The sequence below is a fragment of the Canis lupus genome, chromosome 3 (assembly GCF_048164855.1).
Source record: "Canis lupus baileyi chromosome 3, mCanLup2.hap1, whole genome shotgun sequence".
Classification (NCBI taxonomy): domain Eukaryota; kingdom Metazoa; phylum Chordata; class Mammalia; order Carnivora; family Canidae; genus Canis; species Canis lupus.
Window position 1 is genome coordinate 47,707,579 of NC_132840.1, and position 18,046 is coordinate 47,725,624.

General features: G+C 52.0%; 1 protein-coding gene and 1 long non-coding RNA gene across 2 annotated transcripts in view; one reads left to right on the forward strand and one right to left on the reverse strand.

The window, feature by feature from the left end:
• ALKBH5 (alkB homolog 5, RNA demethylase) overlaps positions 1-11,405 on the forward strand; it is a 26,335-nt gene extending 14,930 nt beyond the window's left edge. The window contains exons 3-4 of the mRNA XM_072820881.1: positions 6,315-6,470; positions 7,280-11,405. Of these exons, the coding sequence (XP_072676982.1) occupies positions 6,315-6,470; positions 7,280-7,457 (334 nt within the window). The 3' untranslated portion in view covers positions 7,458-11,405. The remainder of the gene's footprint in view (positions 1-6,314; positions 6,471-7,279) is intronic.
• LOC140630520 (uncharacterized) lies at positions 8,456-17,938 on the reverse strand. The gene is made up of 2 exons (XR_012028268.1): positions 17,374-17,938; positions 8,456-15,593 (listed from the first exon to the last, which is right to left on the reverse strand). It is a non-coding gene; the product is annotated as an uncharacterized lncRNA (long non-coding RNA).
• Between the last annotated feature and the right edge of the window lie 108 nt (positions 17,939-18,046).

Sequence of the window (18,046 nt, forward strand, 5' to 3'; positions counted from 1 at the left end):
CAAGATGCGGCACCCTTGAATGTAGTTGGTGCTGAGTTTTCATGTGACTGGTACCATTGTTTCTCACAGGGAGGACTAGGAGGCTGGGAGTGACCACCTGAGGGTTCCCATTGAATGAGGCTGCAGCTTAGTGTTAGAGTCTCTTTGGGGCCACAACCAGTAAATGGCTGAGTAAGATCTTGATCCTAGCTCTGCTGGTATGTAATAGTACTGACATGCAAGATGCCAGCCAACACAAGCAGAGTAAAAGGATAAAGTACGGATGCCCGGGTGGTTTAGTGGTTGGTTGAGCATCTGCCTTCGGCTCAGGATGTGATCCTGGAGTTCCAGGATTGAGTCCTGTGTCGGGCTCCTCTATGGAGCCTGCTTCTCCTCCCTCTGCCTGTCTCTCTGCCTCTCTGTCTCTCATGAATAAATAAATATTTAAACAAAACAGAAAAAAAAAGAACAAAGTATATTTACTGGGGCCCACCAAACAACAACAACAAACAAAAATTTAAAAATCTATCTTGGTGGGGCATGGTGGGGGGGAGGGGGCGTGGGTTGGGACAGGGATTGGTGGATCTAGCTCCTGAGCTAGACCTTGCTAGCCAGGCAGAAATGGTAAGCTCAGGGCGACAGGGTGGCTCAGTCAGTTTAAATGTCTGCCTTTGGCTCAGGTCATGGTCCTGGGATCCTGGGATCGAGCCCTGTGTCTGACTCCCTCCTCAGTGGGGAATCTGCTTCTCTCTGCTCCTCCATGTGCTCATTCTCTCTTTCATATGTGCACACAATCTTTCAAAAATTCTTAAAAATTCTTAAAAACAAACTAAAAACCGGTAAGTTCAAAGGCTGGAAAGCGCAAAGTATAGAGGATCTCCGTAGTTGAGGGGAGGTATGGGAAGGAGGTTGTAGATCAACACTTGATCATCAGGAAATGGCTTGTGGGCCTCCAGGGCCTTCGGTTGGTAGCCAGGCCACCCAGTCCCTTGTTTTTTCAGGAGGCACCCAGGGATGCCTTAGGTCTGCCTACAAGATTTGTCTTCCTGCATGGTTAATCTCTTCATTTAATCAGATAAAGTGGCTCAAGGCAGTGTTAACAGCCTGCACGTCTTTGCTTTTGGTTAAGTGAGCTCAGCTCAGTGGGTTGAAGCTGGGAAGAGCAGCTAGAGGTTCCTTTGCGAAATGTTAACCAAGGCTGATGTATACCTGGAAGCAGTGGGGTGAGAGGGATTTGCATGAGAGAGACTGTAGGAGGCTGAGCTAAATGGCTTATTTGGTCCTTCAGACCCAAGGAATTCCAGGGTCGGGGGAGACTGTTCCTGAAAGCAGAGTAGCCCAAGTGTGAGGCTCTGTGTGTATGAGTGAAGGGTACATTCTGGGCTTCATTCCTCCAGGGGTTAGTGGCCAGCTCTTGGTTTCCCTGACTTGGCCTGAGACGCTGCCCTGCCAAGACTGGTGCCCTTGCTTGTCTCCATGATTCTCATCCCCTGGGCCAAAGGTTAGCTCACCTTTGTTTCTTGGTCCAGTGAGTGTGTGCGTCCATGTGCATATACCCTGCATGAGGAATGGGAGAGCAGTGAGGTCACCTGGGAATGAAACTGGCTTAGGCTCCCAGCCTGGCTCTGCCCATTCTTCACTGAATACAAGTTGGTTATCTGAGTCCTGTGTTCTCACCTGTAAATTGGGGTAGTAGTGGTACTAGGGGTGGTTAAATTCAAGAATGCTATGTGCTTCTCCTAACCCCTTCCTCACCATATTTTCTCTCTGAATTTGATGAGTTGGGAGTAGCGGATGAGGAAGGTTGTGTCCAGTCGAGGTGTAAGGTGGTGTGAGCAGCAGAAACACAGCGAGTGGGAGGAAAGAGAAACCTGGAGATTCGTTGTTCATTGGCCCAGTCTGGGGAAAGCAAGTGTGTTGTCTGGCCCCCTGGTGTTGTGGAGATCAGTACCTTATCAGGCCTGTACAGGGGTTTCCTGGGTACCCATGATGCGGGCCCTGCGGTCTGTCCTCTGGAGCTCTGGCTTACAGGTATGTGGTATGACATGTTGGTAATCAGGTGGAATGATCTGGATAGGTCTTTGGGGCCTGGTTATCTTGTAGGTCTGAATTTGGAGGTCTTGCTGGAAATTCTGCTAGGACCATGGGTTTGAGGTGCCCTCTCTTTGGGTTATATCCCTCACATGCTGTTTAGGCTCTCCAGAGACCGATGTAGAAGAACTGTCTTTCAGGGAGCGAGGTGTGATGTTGGAGGGATTTTGGTAGAAGATGGGGAGTGGTGTCGGGGGTGGGGGGCGGGGGGTACTATTGCAGGAGAAACAACGGTACAGTTCTGGGCTTTGTGGGAATCTGATACTCAGGTCCTAGAGCTTAGACCTAGAGCCGAGGTCACTCAGTAGACAAGGGGGTGCTCAGGCAGGCCTGCCACACTGCCTCTTTGCTCCATTGGGAAAGCCGGGCTTTGTAAGCACAAAGGTGCTTGGTATGAGGGTGGAGCCAGAAGTTGAGTATGATTGGCCTGAGGGGCAGACTGGTTCCTGGTCTGCCTGGACCGCAGTCTGCTTTGTTGTAAGACCGAGAGTCCGCCTGGCTCCAGAGGCCATCCCTGGACCGTAGCTGTGGGTCTTAGGCCAGTGACTTGCTCTCTGATTTAGTATTGCTTCCCATCCTTACAGTGGAATAATCCTCCTCAGCAGCTTCTCTAGAGGATTCAGTGAGCGAGAAAGGAATGTGAGGAGACCTCCTGGGACAGTCACCTCCCTCCCTTGCCCCTCAGGTCACATGTTAATGCGTTAATATTAATGCTAAGTCATCTTCCCTTTGTTTAGCCTTCCCCAGTACCTGTGTCTAATGCCTGCTTTGTCCTGGGAGCTGTCTTGACACTCTGGGTGACCTTCCATACCTGGAGTGCCTTGCTGTAACCACCCTTGATGTTGACTCAGATCTGTAAGGCAGGTCTCCTTTTCTCTTGCCACCTGAGGAGGCCCGGACCCAGCCCTTACTGGTAGAACTTCCTGACTTCAAGGTTGTGGATCTGTTTGCTGAACCCTGAGGGGGCCTAGTATGCTTCTTGGAAGTTAGCTGGCTTTTAAGGTGGGGTGTTCTCAGAAATTAAGCAGCCAGTGGGCACTGGGTTTGGGATCTTGGCTCTAGCCTGGCTTCCTGCAGCATGGTAGCTTTTTGGAAGTGGTGGGAGGCAGGAACTTCTCCAGCTGTTCTGAGATGTACTTTCTTTTCTTCTCTTTCTCTCTCTCTCTCTCTCTCTCTCTCTCTCTCTTTTTTTTTTTTTTTTAAGATTTTATTTATTCATTTGAGGCAGAGAGAGGAGGAGGCAGAGGCAGGGAGAAACAGACTTCCTGTGAAGCTGGGAGCCTGATGCAGGCCTCCATCCCAGGACCCTGGGATCACAACCTAAGCTAAAGGAAGATACTTAACAGACTGAACCACTCAGGCACCTCTGAGATGTACTTTTAACAACCCCAGAGGATGTGTCAGGAGCACTTTTTGAGCCCCCAGAGCTTATACTATCCCCAAAGTGCGTACCGAAGGCAGGGTTTTTGGTAGGGCCACCTCCGATCATCCCTTCTTGGAGGGCTGCCTCCTGAAGGCAGTGGTACTGTCACGTGTAAGGAACAACACCTTTTGCCTCCCTCAGGCAGTTAGAAGTAGAGCCAGTCCATGTCCTTGGCCTGTCTAGTCTCAGCTCGTCCCCCCGTCTCCCTAGCCTCTCCAGTGGCCCTGCGTCCATGGTGGGGGTTTGCCACCACTGCCCCTGCCTGCCCAGACTGGCCTCCCAAGAAGGCAGCTCAAGAAGGGCAGGGGCCCCTCCAGGGATCATCAGTGTCTGCCGGTTCTGCCTCTGTGGCAGGATGTGCTCAGTGTTTTCTAGCCCCAGAGGTGTGTGGGCCAGGCTCTCCCCTTGGTGACTCTGCTCTTCATTTTCTCACCATCTGTCAGTCACCTGAGGAAACAATTGCAGGGAGCAGAGCCCTGCCCACCAGGGCTTCACTGAGGCTTTTTCATCCTTCAGTGGTTTTCCTGCCCTGAGCTACCTCACCTGCTCCTGGTATTTGTGGGGGCTTAGCATTGGAGTTAGCTCCACCGTGCCAGAGAGGGGACTTCCCTACATAAAGCTTGATACCTTTGGAGGCCTTTAAGCCAAGCTTAATGGCTAATGTCTTACTCTGATCTCTGCCACTTGGACCTCTCAGCCAGAAAGGGTTGCGGGGAGGTGGGGGGGGTGGAGGGATGAGGCCTAGCTTGGTAAAGAAGAGGAGGTCCTTGGGGCTCCAGTGATTTCTAATCCCCACCCTTGTGTTTGGGTGTTTCCTCACACCACCTCTTCCTGTTATCCTTCTCTAGAATTCTAGCCTTGAGGGGCCCTAGGCGACATGGTCATTTAAGTGTCTGACTCTTGGTATCAGTATCAGTTCAGGTCATGATCTTCTGGTTGTGGGATCAAGCCCGGCATCTGGCTTCAGGCTCAGCACAGAGTCTACTTGAGATATTCCCTCCCTCCCTCCCTTCTTCCCTCCTTCCCTCTTCCCTTCCTCCTTCCCTCTTCCTTCCCTCTTTCCCTTCTTCCCTCCCTCCCTCCTTCCCTCCTTCCCTCCCCCCTTCCCTCCCCCCTTCCTTGTCCCCCCTTCTCCTCTCCACTGCCCTTGCCCCACTTATGATCATTCTTTCTCTCAAATGAATCATTAAAGGAAAAAAAGAATCATGGCTTAAAAGAGGCCACTTGATTTCTAGACCCTTAGAACTGAAAGAGACCCTAGGGCCAGCCACTTTCTCCCTTCTTTGCTTAGATGGAGAAGTAGGCCCAAAAAGGGATGGCAACTAGCCTGGATTCTAAGTGGCACCATTAGGGCTTGATCCTCTTCCTTTTTTCTGCTAGGTTGGTCCTACTTTCCTGAGCCTGGAGTGCCGAGAGTAGAGGCAGAGACTGGTGGGCCAGGCAGGTTAGCTGACTACTCTGGCTTTCCTGTCCATGGGGCCAAAGCAAACAAGCAGGGACAAGTGCAGGGAAAAGTCGCAGTAGTGCTGGTCTATGCACCACTTTGGGCTGGAGGGTGTTCAAACATCGGTTCTCAGCTAGAAGGTGCCATCTGCTGGCTTTAGGAGAAAGACCCCTGCTCAGGGTCAGAGCCCTGTGGTTCCTGCTTGTCAGGCTTAGAGTCTTACCCGAGCTTAAACCTTTCCCCCATGACTTCTAGGACCTCTGACTTACCACCTTTCCAACCTAGTTTTCCTCATTTCTTTATAGCACCTCAACTGGGGGTAGGTAGAGAAACCTGTGAGGTTTGGATGCAGTTGTTACCAAGAACACCATGTGGCTTAATCCAGGGCAGCTCTCGGATTTCCCTCCCGCTGTCTTCCCTGAAGTGTTCTTGTGAGGATGCTCTGCTCTGACTACAGCACCTTTCTCAGAACCAAGTGACTATTTTTTGCACAGTTGCCTATGGGCACCTTCTGCCAGATGTGTCCCCATAACTCTCCATCCCAGACTTCTCTCCTGCTCCTTGATGCCACCAGCCTGACTTGCTAGCCTTCTCAAAATTACACAAGAAGTCTCAGGGCGTCTTTGAGGTTTCCCAGGCTAGCTTCCTCCAGGCCTGGCTTCATAAAGGACTCCTATCACTGCCCTGGACCACCTCCTTGTTCACTTTCTCTGTTTCCCCCATCCATACTTGCATGTTTTCCCTTTACTGGGCAGTGTGTTCCTTAAAACTCACAGCTAGTGTGCTAGGTGGGGATTTTACCTTGACTTGGTCAGCATCCTGTAACCAGCATAAGTTGCCAGGTGCCTGTGGTTGGATCAGAGCCAAGTGTCAGTGTTGAGTTAGGCCTGGGCTTTCTGGCTCTGCCACAACCTTAGCGTTCCTATATGATAGAGTAGGGAGTCTTCTTTCCCTTTTGTAGGCCTGGGCCAGAGGAACCTTCGTTCCTGTCTTGCTATTTCAGGAAGAATGAAGGCATCTGCTGGGGAGTATTTGGGGGCCCTCAGTACTCTTGCAGGTGGAGTAGAAGCCCCTGGAGAGCTTCTGGGCCTGAGTAGGGTGAGTCCAGTTGAGAGAGCCCTGGATGTTTCCCGTGGTGCAGCAGGTCTCTATCATTAGACGTCTCAACAGAAGTGTTTGTGTTCCTACTCCTAAGCCTGACCTTAAGAAGGAGGATCTTTGCAAGTCAGCCAGACCTAGTTGAACCATGAGGAGACTGAGGCATAGAACAGAGACTGCTGGTCCTCCTCTCTCTGGCCCAGAGAGAGAATTGGTCTGATGGGGCCCACACCCTCCCCACAGGCCCATTGGTGACCCCCATGCGTCTTTGCTTTGCAGGACGAGATTAGATGCACCCCGGTTGGAAACAAAGTCCCTGAGCAGCTCTGTGTTACCACCCAGCTATGCTTCAGATCGTCTCTCGGGAAACAACAGGGACCCTGCTCTGAAACCCAAGCGGTCCCATCGCAAGGCAGACCCTGATGCTGCCCACAGGTACTCAGCTTAGGACTCTCAACAAAGGACAGCAACAAATGGCCTGGCTGTGGAGTGAAATGGGTTGGCGGGGGGGTCCCTGGTGTGGGTGGTTAGGAGCCTTGGTTACCTACTTTTCCAAGCTTTATGTCTGCTTCCAGGTCAGTGGCATTGGTGGCATTCCCACCTAACCCAGGACCAACTGCCTATACCCCCAGAGAGCAAGGATTGGGCCAAGATTCTGACAAGGGGGGAATGCATTGTGGGCCTCCCACGACTTCCTTCTCTGTCCACCTGGACAAACACTCTTGTGGGTTATACTTAAATGTTAAGGAAGCTCGGGACGAAGACAGCAGAGCAGGGACCCATTTCAGAAGGGTAGGGGAAGGGTTCTGGGGACATGTTTAAGCTGGGACAACAAGGATGAGGAAGCTATGCGTGAATGCCTGTCTAGGCAGGAGGTACTGGGTTGAAACCCTGAGGCTGCAAGAGGGTGCTGCTTTCAGGGGCTAGTGGAGTTGGTGAGCAGAGCAAGGGTGGGCGGAGGTGACAGGAGGACCGAACAAAGTCTAGAGACTGTGATAGGGCAGCCTTGGCTATGTCCTGGGGTACTAGACTCAGCTAGGCACATCCCACAGCTAAGCATATCCCACAGGGTTAATTGGGAAGTGTTTCAGAGACTGAGCAAGGCCACTGCCCTCCGTGGGCAAAAAGATGATGTGTGTTCCTGCCATTGCTGCCCTTCCTGGAGAACCCCCAAGCTGAAGTACGCAATCACCAAGATGGTGAGGGTCTGACCCAGATGCTTCCACCTACCCCTTCCCTCGCAGGCCTCGGATCCTGGAAATGGACAAGGAAGAGAACCGGCGCTCCGTGTTGCTGCCCACACACCGTCGGAGGAGTAGCTTCAGCTCTGAGAACTACTGGCGCAAGTCCTATGAGTCTGGGGAGGACTGCTCAGAGGCGGCAGGCAGCCCTGCCCGAAAGGTGAAGATGCGCAGGCACTGAGGCATGCCGTGCCCTCCTGGGAACTCTGGCTCATCCTCACATAGCTGCCCCCTCCTTGTGTTCAGTTTTTTTGGTTTTTGTTTTTATTTTTTGTTTTTAGTTTTGTTTTGTTTTTTTGTTTTTTTGTTTTGTTTTGTCTTTGTTTTGGTTTTGGTTTTTTTTTTATCCTTACATTTTTTCCTTGGGTTTGTTGCCTGTTGAGGCTGAAGAACAGAATTGGCTGGGACCTGATTCTCATGTTCTTGGTTTTCCTCCAAAATGGAAAGGCTATTGGCATCTGTAGGGGACAGAAGCTCACACCAGAGTGGCCAGTAGAGGTGTGGGGGGCAGCTGTCCTCAAGTGGGGCTGTGTCAGGCTGGGTTTATTTAAAAGCAACAAAATATTTTGGTTAAGAAAATTCTTGTTTTGCTTTAAATGTAAATCTTTTCAGTGTTGTAAATGAAGTTCAGTCTTCAGCCCCACCCCCCCCACCCCCCAATGTCTGGGTTGAGGTCTCGTTTGTGCTCCTTGCTGGTTCTGCAGGAGGCCTTCTGTCTTCCCACTTCTCACCCGCTCTCCAGGCCCTGGAAGTTCATGCAAACACCCTCTTTCTCCTGCAGCAGAGTTGTTCAGGATGACTGGGTGGGGTTGAAACAGTCCTCTGCCACCCCAAAGCTATTGGCCAAGCCCCCAGGCTTCCTCCACGCCCATTGGCCTGCTCTGCCCACAGGTCCTTGGGCTGCCGCGGGGCTGGCTACAGTGGTCTTGACCTTTCTTGCCAAGAGCACGCCTCTTTGCTGCGTTGCTCCTTTCATGCATATGCGTGTGATTGTACGAAACAGTTAGACTTGCCATGTTGGGGCAGTTTTAGGAATTGTTTCTAGCTAGAGGGACGGGTGTCCTTCCAAGTCTAGCATTTGGGGTATGGAAAATTGTTGTGGTGTGTGGTAGGGTTTTTGTTTTCTTTTGTTTTTGAGTTTTTATTTTTTCCTTTGGTCTCTTGGCTTTTTCCTAACCCTTTCTTTCCTCCTACATTGGCCAGCTTGGGCCTTCTCTCCATGTCATCCCCATAGGAAGGCAACTGCCCACCCCCTCTGTCTGCCTGTAGCATGCATTCAACCAAGGCCAGAGCTCAGGTCTGCAGACTGGGTTGGCGCCTTCTCTGCCTCAGGGGCGTGGGAGTTGGGGAAGGGGCTTTTAAGAAATAAAAGGAAAAAGATAATAAAGTCTTTGGCAGTTTCCACCTACTCAGATCCTCAAAGGTTGCAAGGTATTGATCTAGATTAATTAGGAATGTTTCATTGCCTGCCATGGCCGAGACCTAGGCCTGCTGAGAGCAGAAGCCCTCCCAGTCTCCGGGCTGCCACCACCCCAGGGGGGCCTTGACTCACAGAGGCCCAGGCCTGAGGCTGCAGAAATCTGGGGCAGCCGTCAAGAAGTCCCTCTCAGGGGCCAGAACTCCTTTGCCAGCGTGGATTCAAGTCGGGACTGCGTAACTAAAGCAGTTGCAGTTTTATTTTTTTTACAGCTTTTTTCCCAAAAATGATTTGTAGTTGTGTGTGCAGCACTTTGCCCTGATATGTGTGCTCTACAATAAAAACCAAATCTAATATATTTTGAAACAGTTGTCTGATACTGTTATAAGAGAGGATTTGCCTTTGGTGCTTCCTTAATCCCCTTATTTTCTTCTTAACTTTGAACCCGGGCTGGGGAGGCCAGAGTTCATTGCCCACCAGGGAAGTCCTCATGGGAGAGAATAGGGCAGACGGCAGAAGGTGAACTCTCCCACTCTCAGGAGGATGGGCCATGTGTCCAGGAGCCAAGATCACAACCTGCTGAGTTTTGAAGCCCTTCCCCCTGGGTTTGATGAGATATACTGTATGCCAGCAAAGGAGGGACAGGGTGAGCAAAGGCAGGGGGAGAGCCTGGCCTTTGTAAAAGATAGGCAAGTGGTTTTGAGTTCTTCTCAGTTATTCTTTAGTTCCTCCTATACTCTGGCCGAGTCCTCACTGTGGTCTCATCAATGAGCAAAAGTCTTCTGGTTCCTTCTTTCAAGATGTGTACTACAGAGTTGTGGGATATGGATACAGGCATGAGGCAGGCATGTGGGGACTGGGGTTGGGGCCCAGAGTGTTTTTAAGTCCCTTCTTATCCAGGATCGGGTCGGCGTAGGTCTGGAATCTGTCTCCCTTATTCACTTCCAGGGCCCAAACCAGTCTGGCTAATTCTTGCTGTGGAAAGCTAACAAGTCACTTAACTGCCCATTTAAGAGAGGAGAAGAGAGAATGTGGAGGGATCAAGTGACTGGCTGGGGCTCAGTCCTGCAAATGGGTGACAGGATGTGAAGGGCAGGGGGCCAGAGCCTCCATATGGTCTGTGGCAGGTTGGGCCTGCAGGGGTAGACTGGGCCATGGTTGTCCCAGAGAGGAGACCTCGGAGCTGAAAGGGGAAGTAACTTACTCAAAATCATCTAGATTACATGGCAGAGGAGGGTACCTCCTACTCTATGCCCAGGCTCCTGACTCAGGCATAGAATGGGCGGCTCATGTGGAGAGCTGGGGAGCTGGAACTCTACAGTAGCTGTGATAGAGTCACACCTGGGCTCTTCTTGTCCCAAAGAGGCCCTTTGCAAGAATGAGGGACAGAAGAGGCTATGGGAAGGGGCTCTGGCCGTCATAGATCCTGCTGTCATTGGCTTCAGTTTCTGCCCAGCAGTCCCATGGCACCCCATCTCTGGACTAAGCCTGCGGGGGTCCCACACCTGACTCCCTGAATTTGACTGCCCCCACCCCAGTCTTGCACATGGTAGGCGCTCTAACATCTGACACCAGCCCTGCCTTCCTAGGGAGCCCATCCCATTCCTCTGACCCTATTGTGCTGGGGAAGATTGAGGCCCATAGTCCCCTTCATCCAAAAATATGAGTGTCCTACTATGTGCCAGGCTCTGCTGGGTGCTGAGGATACAAGACCGACCTGGTATGGTCTCTCTCCAACATGGCTATTCTAAATTGTGCTGATATAAAAGATGTGTAGCACGTAAATTACAAATAATAAAATACCCAGTACACTATTATCTTTATAGCCACGTGTTCCTCACAGAATGCTTTTGTTGATCTTTTTGATAGATTCTTCTATTTGTAGCCTTCCTGTGGTTGTAATTCAACCTTAATATGGCAAATGGAACTGCATCCCATTGCTGATAAGTTTTCCAGGGCTCCTGTAATAGATTACCACAAACTTGGTGGCTAAAACATCAGAAACGTATTTTCTCAGTTTGGAGGTCTGAAATCGAGATCATGGTCCAAACCATGCTCCTACTGGAGCCTCCAGCCCTTGCCTCTAACAGCTCCTGGTGGCATTCCTTGACTGTGGCCCTCTAACTCTGGTTTCTGCCTCCATGGCCACATGGCTGCCTCTTCTGTTTCGTACCAAGTCCCCTTCTGCCTGTCCTTCATTAGGACACTAGTGATTGGATTTAGGGCCCACCTGGATGATCAAAAATAATCACATCCAAGGTGAAAAAATGTACCAGTTCCAAGGGTTAGGATCTGAAATCTTTGGGGGTCACTCTTCAGCCTACTACACTACTCTCTTCCCAATAAGTCTGTCATTAAATCTGGTACAAGGCCTACTGATTTCTCAACGTTAGAGCAAACTGTGTTAATTGGATTGAAATCTCTTAGCCTCAGCACTATTAAATTTAATCCGCATTATTTTCTCTGCTGATTTCTTCTTAAATCTAGACCTGTGCTGTCCAATATGGCAGCCACTGGACAGTTTGGCTGTTGAACACTTGAAATATGGCTGGTTTGAATTGAGATGTGCTTTAAGTGTCAAATACACACCAGAATTTGAAGTTAGTATGAAAAAAGAATGTAAAGTATATCATTAGTTACTTTATATTGATTACATGTTGAAATGGCAATATTTTGGACATACTGGGTTAAATAAAATACACTTTAATTTCACCTGTTTCCTGTTTTAAATCTGGCTACTTACAAATTTGAAATCACCTATGTTGTTTCCATTCTGTTTCTATTGGATGGCACCGGTCTAGAAAATCAACAATAAATCCATGGTGTAAACACACTCGTGTTGTGAAGGGAGGTGGACGGAAGCACATTATATGGTACGCAGTCTCCACCACACAGATACCCCAGATGTAAGGAACGAAAGCATACAGACAATAGTAAAATGTAAAACAGGGAGTGCTTAGTTTTGAACACTACCTTTGTTTTCAGCAATTTTATAAAATTTTTTTAATTGTATAAAATTTCAATAATGACTAACGAATTATAAAAATTCTTAAAACTTGGGATCCCTGGGTGGCGCAGCGGTTTAGCGCCTGCCTTTGGCCCAGGGCGCGATCCTAGAAACCCGGGATCGAATCCCACGTCGGGCTCCCGGTGCATGGAGCCTGCTTCTCCCTCTGCCTAAGTCTCTGCCTCTCTCTCTCTCTCTCTCTATCATAAATAAATAAAAATTAAAAAAAAAATTCTTAAAACTTGACAGTTGGCTCTTGTGAGTAGCTTCCCATGGAGGTTTTGAACAGAGGACACGATGAGACTTAGGACCCCTCTGGCTGCTGTGTTGAGGACAAGTCAAAATCATTAAGAGACGCATTGGCCAGAGATGGAAGGGCTGCCACTGTGGTTGGAGTCCTCCAGCCAGGTGTCCTGGTGCAGTTCCCCCTTGTGCCCACAGTGGGGCAGCAGAGTCTAAGCGACTGCTTCAGAGTGGGGCAGGGACCATCTGTCCCTAGGTTTGGGCCGAGAGCTAAGGCCCCAGAGGCAAGAATTTAGGTTCCCCACTGCTTCTGCTCTGCTTGGCCAGGGCCCCTAGGGTTAGGGGTGGGGGTGGGGGACCCAGTTCATCAGGGCATGATCCTGTGAACCTCTCCAAGCACCAGGGCCCTCTGCTTTGGGCAGCTCCTGCTGGAGGCTGCCCTCTCTGACCCCCATCCAGTCTCCCCAGACCCTTGGCTTCCCTCAGTCGGTCCAGAGTGCGCTGTGTGGTCCCACTGCTTCTACCAGGCTGGGAGACTAGGACCCAACTCCACACCCTCTCCTAGATTCCGTGAGTGTGGCCCTTTACAAGCTGTCCCAGTTTATTTTCACCACAGCCTCTGATACCTTACTTGGGGCCTGAGCTCAGATCCTGACTGCTACATACTAGCTGTGTGACTTTGGGCAAATTACTTAACTTCTCTAACCTTGGTTTTTTCATTGGTAAAATGGCAGAGGATTAAATGAATGACAATGGTCATTTAGCCTGGCACATTTAGCCTGGCACAGACTAAATGCTCAGTGTTCATAAATGGTAGCAATTAATTTTTTTTTGCCCCCATCCTATAGATGAGTAAACTGGGGTCCAGAAAGGTGATGTGCAAGAGGCAGGATGAGAACGTGGGGCCACAGGAATGAAACACAGATGAGCCTACGACAGGGTCAACCTGAAGCCTCAAACCTGACACTCCTGCAGGCAAGGAGGCAGGTGAATGTGAATCTCCAGGTCCTGTGGCCCAGCATGAGCTGAAGAAAAGCCCAGCTCAGGATCCAGGCTCAGGGGGAGTGTGAGGAGGGTCAGGGCTGAGTACTGCACCCACAGCAGCACTGGGCCAGAGGTCCAGAGACCACTCACTGGTCTCTTGAGCCCATTTCCTCCCCTGTAAAATGAGGAAAGGCTGGGTGTGCTCCAGTACTACTACTGGTCTGGCTTGTGTTTCACTGAAGGCCAGCACACTGCCTCTGTGGACAGAGGCCACCAGACTCACTGGCCCTCTCCAGTCTGGGCCCTAGAGAAGGCCCTGAGTGCCAGCTTCATACTGCATACGATGCAGGATGAGGTGCTTTCTCCTCCTCATCCCCAGCCCCAGGCTCCCCAGTGGCCTCCCCATCCATCCCCCCACCTTTCTCCCTCATTTCCTTCCACCCTAGGCCCTGTCCACCCCCACCCCCAGCCCACACTCCACTCCAGGAATCCTAGGGCCTGTGAGGCCCCTGGAGGAGCCGCCAGGAAGAAGCTGCATGTGTGGTTTGGGCAGCAGAGGAGGGTCATGGCCTCACCCGGGATCTGGGCCAGCTCTTGGAAGGCAGGGCCTGCCTGGCTCAGCCAGGTTTTCCTCCCACTCCCTTGCTGCCCCTACTCTGCCTCCCACTGGGGCTTTCCCATGCCACCCCTTCTTTCCTCCTTCCCTCCTCAGGTGGCTTTGGGCAAGTCACTTCTCTGTCCTTAGCTTCCATTTACTGTCAAGTGGGATTGTCCTTGTACCTCCCTCTAGTGCTGTTGCAAGGCTTCAAGCAGATAAAGGACAGATACGGCATTTATTGGGACGTCTGCTTCAGAGAACACGCCTGATGCATGCCAGTCTGGCTCAGGGACACCCTTGGTACCCACCTGCCTCTCTGCATGCCATCTACCACCCTTTCCTACAGACTGGACTCCTAAACAGTGTGGATTATTATTGTGTGTGTGTGTGTGTGTGTGTGTGTGTGTGTGTGTGTGTTTGTGTGTGTGTGTGTTTAATAGGTTTATTTTTGGGGGGAGAGAATGTGTGAGCAGGGAGAAGCAGAAGAAGGAGAGAGAGAATCCCAAGCAAGCTCCATGCTCAGCTTGGAGCCCAACACAGGGCTCCATCTCACAACCCTCAGATCATGACCTGAGCTGAAATCGAGTCGGAGGCTTAACTGACTGAGCCACCCAGGTGCCCCCAAAATCAGGGCTCCTATGTTGTGTGTGTATATATATATATATATATATGTATATATTTAAAGACTTTATTCATGAGAAACAGGCACAGACAAAGGCAGAGGGAGAAGCAGGCTCCCTCCCGGGAGCCTGATATGGGACTCAATCCTAGGACTCCAGGATCACACCCTGAGCCAAAGGCAGATATTCAACCACTGAGCCACCCAGGTGCCCCTATATTTTTATAATATTTCAAGCACACTGGAAAGTACTTCAACAGAGAAGCTACACAGTAGTACCCACTACCCACACACGCTAACATTTTATTGTACTGGCTTCAGATCTTTCTCAAATTTTTATTTATTCTTTTTAATGTGTTAAGTGCCTACTCTGTGCCAGGCACTATTTTGGGCACCATGGACCCAGCAATGAACAACAGCATTAAAAACTACCGAGACCTCAGGGGCTCACTCTCAAGCTGGGGAGACAATATACACATAAAGAAGGGACACCTGGGTGGCTTAGTTGGTTGAGTGTCCAACTCATGATTTTGGCTCAGGTCATGATCTCAGAGTCATGAGATCCAGCCCTGCTTCCCACTCTGCACTCAGTGGGGAGTCTGCTTGAGGTTCTCTCTCTCCTCCTTTCTCTACCCCTGCCCCCACTCACTTTTTTTTTTTTTTTAAATTCATGAGAGACATAGGCAGAAGAATCAGGCAGGAAAGGGCATCAGGAGTGAGGGAAATAGGTTTCTTTGAGCAAGTATCATTTAAGTTAAAACCAAAAGGTTGTGAGGGATTTGGCTAAGTGCTGGAGTAAAAGTGTTCCAGGCAGGGAATCAGTGAGTGCAAAGGTCCTGAGGTAGGACATGTCTAGCACATTTGAAGAATGGTGAAGCAGCCAGCAGGTCCTAAAGAGAGTCCTAAAGCCGGCTGGCTCTCAAGGAATATGCCCCATGCTCAACTCCTGTTTTGAATCATCTCATTTAGTCCTTTGTACATATTATAGATGAGGAAATAAGCCCAAGGTGGACAAGTGGCTTACTTGAGGTCATCCAGCTAGCAAGGAGATGTCTTGGGATTTGAAGCCAGACCTGAGTCTTACCTCGAGCTGGGCTAGGGCCCTGGAGTGCCAGAGGAGGAGGAGGAGGAGGAGGAGAGGATGGAGGAGGGGGAGGGCGGAGAAGGAGGGCGAGGCCACCTCACCCAGGAAATGCCAAGAAGGGAGCAGTCATTCCCTGGCCTGAGGTTGACCCAAGGCTGGGAGATTTGAAGGAGGGATATGCTCTCCCTTCCAGTGCTCCCAGAGTAGGATGGTGGCACCCAATATCACTGAAGGTCCTGTGTTCATGGCCTTGCCTTGCCTGGGCTCCCCTGAGCCTGGGTTCTCTGCATCCACCAATGAGCCTGGCCACTGGCTCTAGTGTCCTTGGCGACAGCAGTAATCCCTGGCCTGTTCTCAAGGAGGCTCTGGGGGAGGGGAGACACAGAGTCATTAGTGCCCCAGACCCTCCCAGCCTGGGATGGAACCCTCCCTGGGGCCACTCCTAAACCCTGCCCTCATGTGGGTGGGCTGCCCTAGTCCGCCACGTCTCAGTGTCTCAGTCCACCCATTTATACCACAGTGCACCCATTTAGCCCCTTTCAAACTGATGGATGAGGCCAAGCTGGGCCTCAGTCACCCAAGAAAGGGCTGGTGTAAAATCCACATTCTGGACCCCCATTCCACAGGCACACTCATTTGGGGGACCTAAAATCTGCAAGGTTAGAGGTGTGGGGTGACTTCTGACACCTCATGAACCCCTCCTTGCTGCGGGACCCCTATCTGTCCACCCGCCAGGCCTCTACCTCGGGTCAGATGCCTCTTCTGGGCTCCCACAGCCTCCTCCCACCCGTGTCTCCCCTCTTGGCACAGTAAACCCTGGGTGGTCATTGTCTCTGCTCAGCTCTGTCCCCCTACCCCTGGCAGCCGTGAGCTGGGAGTGTGGTGGGGAGGCATGGAGGCTTACTGCCTGATGACTAAGGCCCCTTTCAAAGACAGACAACTGGAGACTGAGGAAGGGCAGGGACTGGCCCAGGGTGCTAGAGGGGAAGAGCTCACGTAGCAATTAGCATGAACTTTGTGGAACTGCTAACACACACACACACACACACACACACACACACACACACACACGAAGGGCCTTCCGCCTGCCTGGAACTTTCTAAGGGCTTTACAAGTCCTAATTCATTCCATCTCCACAGCAACCCTTTGAAGTAGGTACTGGGTAGTCGCCACATTTGCACAGGTGAGGACACTCAGGAACAGAGAGCTTAAGTTACTTGCCTCAGGCCACACAGCTTCTAAGCAATGATGTGGGAATGTAAATTAACAACTTCACACTTCCCTTTGTGAGGTTCTCAATTTGTGGAGGAGGAAATTGGGGCTCTGGGTAGCAGGGCAGGGATCAGAACACAGGCCTCAGAGTTGCCTGAGCTACCTTGTCGGGTGTTCAGTGCACAGTGGCCGGAGGGGTCTGGCCCTCTTGTCCAGCCAGCTCGGCTGGCTCAGGTGGAAGGCCCTGCTTGCCTTGGCCCATCTGTCTTAGCTCCCCCAAATGTACAGTGGGGAATCCTGTTTCCTCCCTCACAGATAAGTTGAGGCATTAAGTCCCTTGAAACAAGAAAGGCTTTGGAATAGTGTCTGCCACGCTGGAGGGACCCTTACACTTTGCAGTGCTGATCATGGTCCCTGCACTCACCTCCCTGCATCCCGCCCCCCCCCACCTTCCTCTTCCAGATGCAGCCCCAACCCTAGGGCAGGGCTGAGCTGGGCCGCTGAGGGCGTGGGCGGCCGTGGGCGGCCGGCGGTGGGGGACAGCCAGGCCCCACGTTGCTTGGTAGCTACCTTAGGATCAGAAGTCGGGCCTGCCTCCCTGGACACAGCTGGGGGGCGGGGCGGGGGGCGGCTGGTGCTGGCCCATAGGCCCCACCTAAGCTCCTGGGAGTTCCCTCCTGCCCAGCCCTGAGCGGGGGCAGCCTATCCTCAGCCTTGGAAGGAAAGGTTCGGCCTTGAGGCCACGGTCCAGAAGAGAAAAGGCGGCCTTCGAGGTGGGTGGGGACAGGCCGATAGTCCCTTGGAGAGTGGAGGCGGGGTGCAGCTTTGTTTATATAGTGTTGCGTGCAGGGGAGGCCCTTCCCCCACCCTGGAAGAGCCCAGATCCAATCTCGGTTCGCCCCAAACGCCACCTCCGGAGGCAGGGCCTCTTACCTGCCCCTCTCTAGCTGGATGGCCCGTGAATCCCGCGCTGCTACGCGTAGCCTTTTACGATGGACCCTGAAGGATGTGTAGGAGATTCCCAGGGGCGAGGGACTGGGGAGGGCATTCCTGACTGACCACCAGTGGAGCAAAAGCGCGGTGGTGGGAGGTGTTCCGGCACACTTGCGAACAAAGCGCTGCCCCGTGGAACTGTATACCTTGGCAATCACTGGGCCGTAACGTAGGTGGGGAAACTGAGGCTGGGGGGCCGAGAAGTTGGATCTGTCAGAACTCTCCCGGCTCTCGGGGCAGGTCCGCCTCATTACCTGAATAAGCACGCCGCTCCTCCCTGGGGGAAGGAAAGGCCTCCTCCAAGTTCGGGAACACCCGTCAGCCCCCTCCAAAGCTTGTCCCCAGCCGCCCACGCAGGAAGCCTGGCTCGCGGACTACAATCCCGGCAGGACCCGCGCCGCGGCGCATGCTCGGCGGGAGCACCTTCGCGAGCCCGGCCGAGCCCGGGGGCCCAGTCTTCCCCCATTGTCTGGCCGACAGGGGCGGGGCGAGCGGCACCGGGGCACACCCATTGGTCGGGTTGTACGTCAGTCGCGCTCTGCGTCCGCCCCCGTGCAGGCCCCGCCCCGCGCGCCCGCGTCCGGGCCGCCTGGCGCCCCGCCCGCGCCTCAGG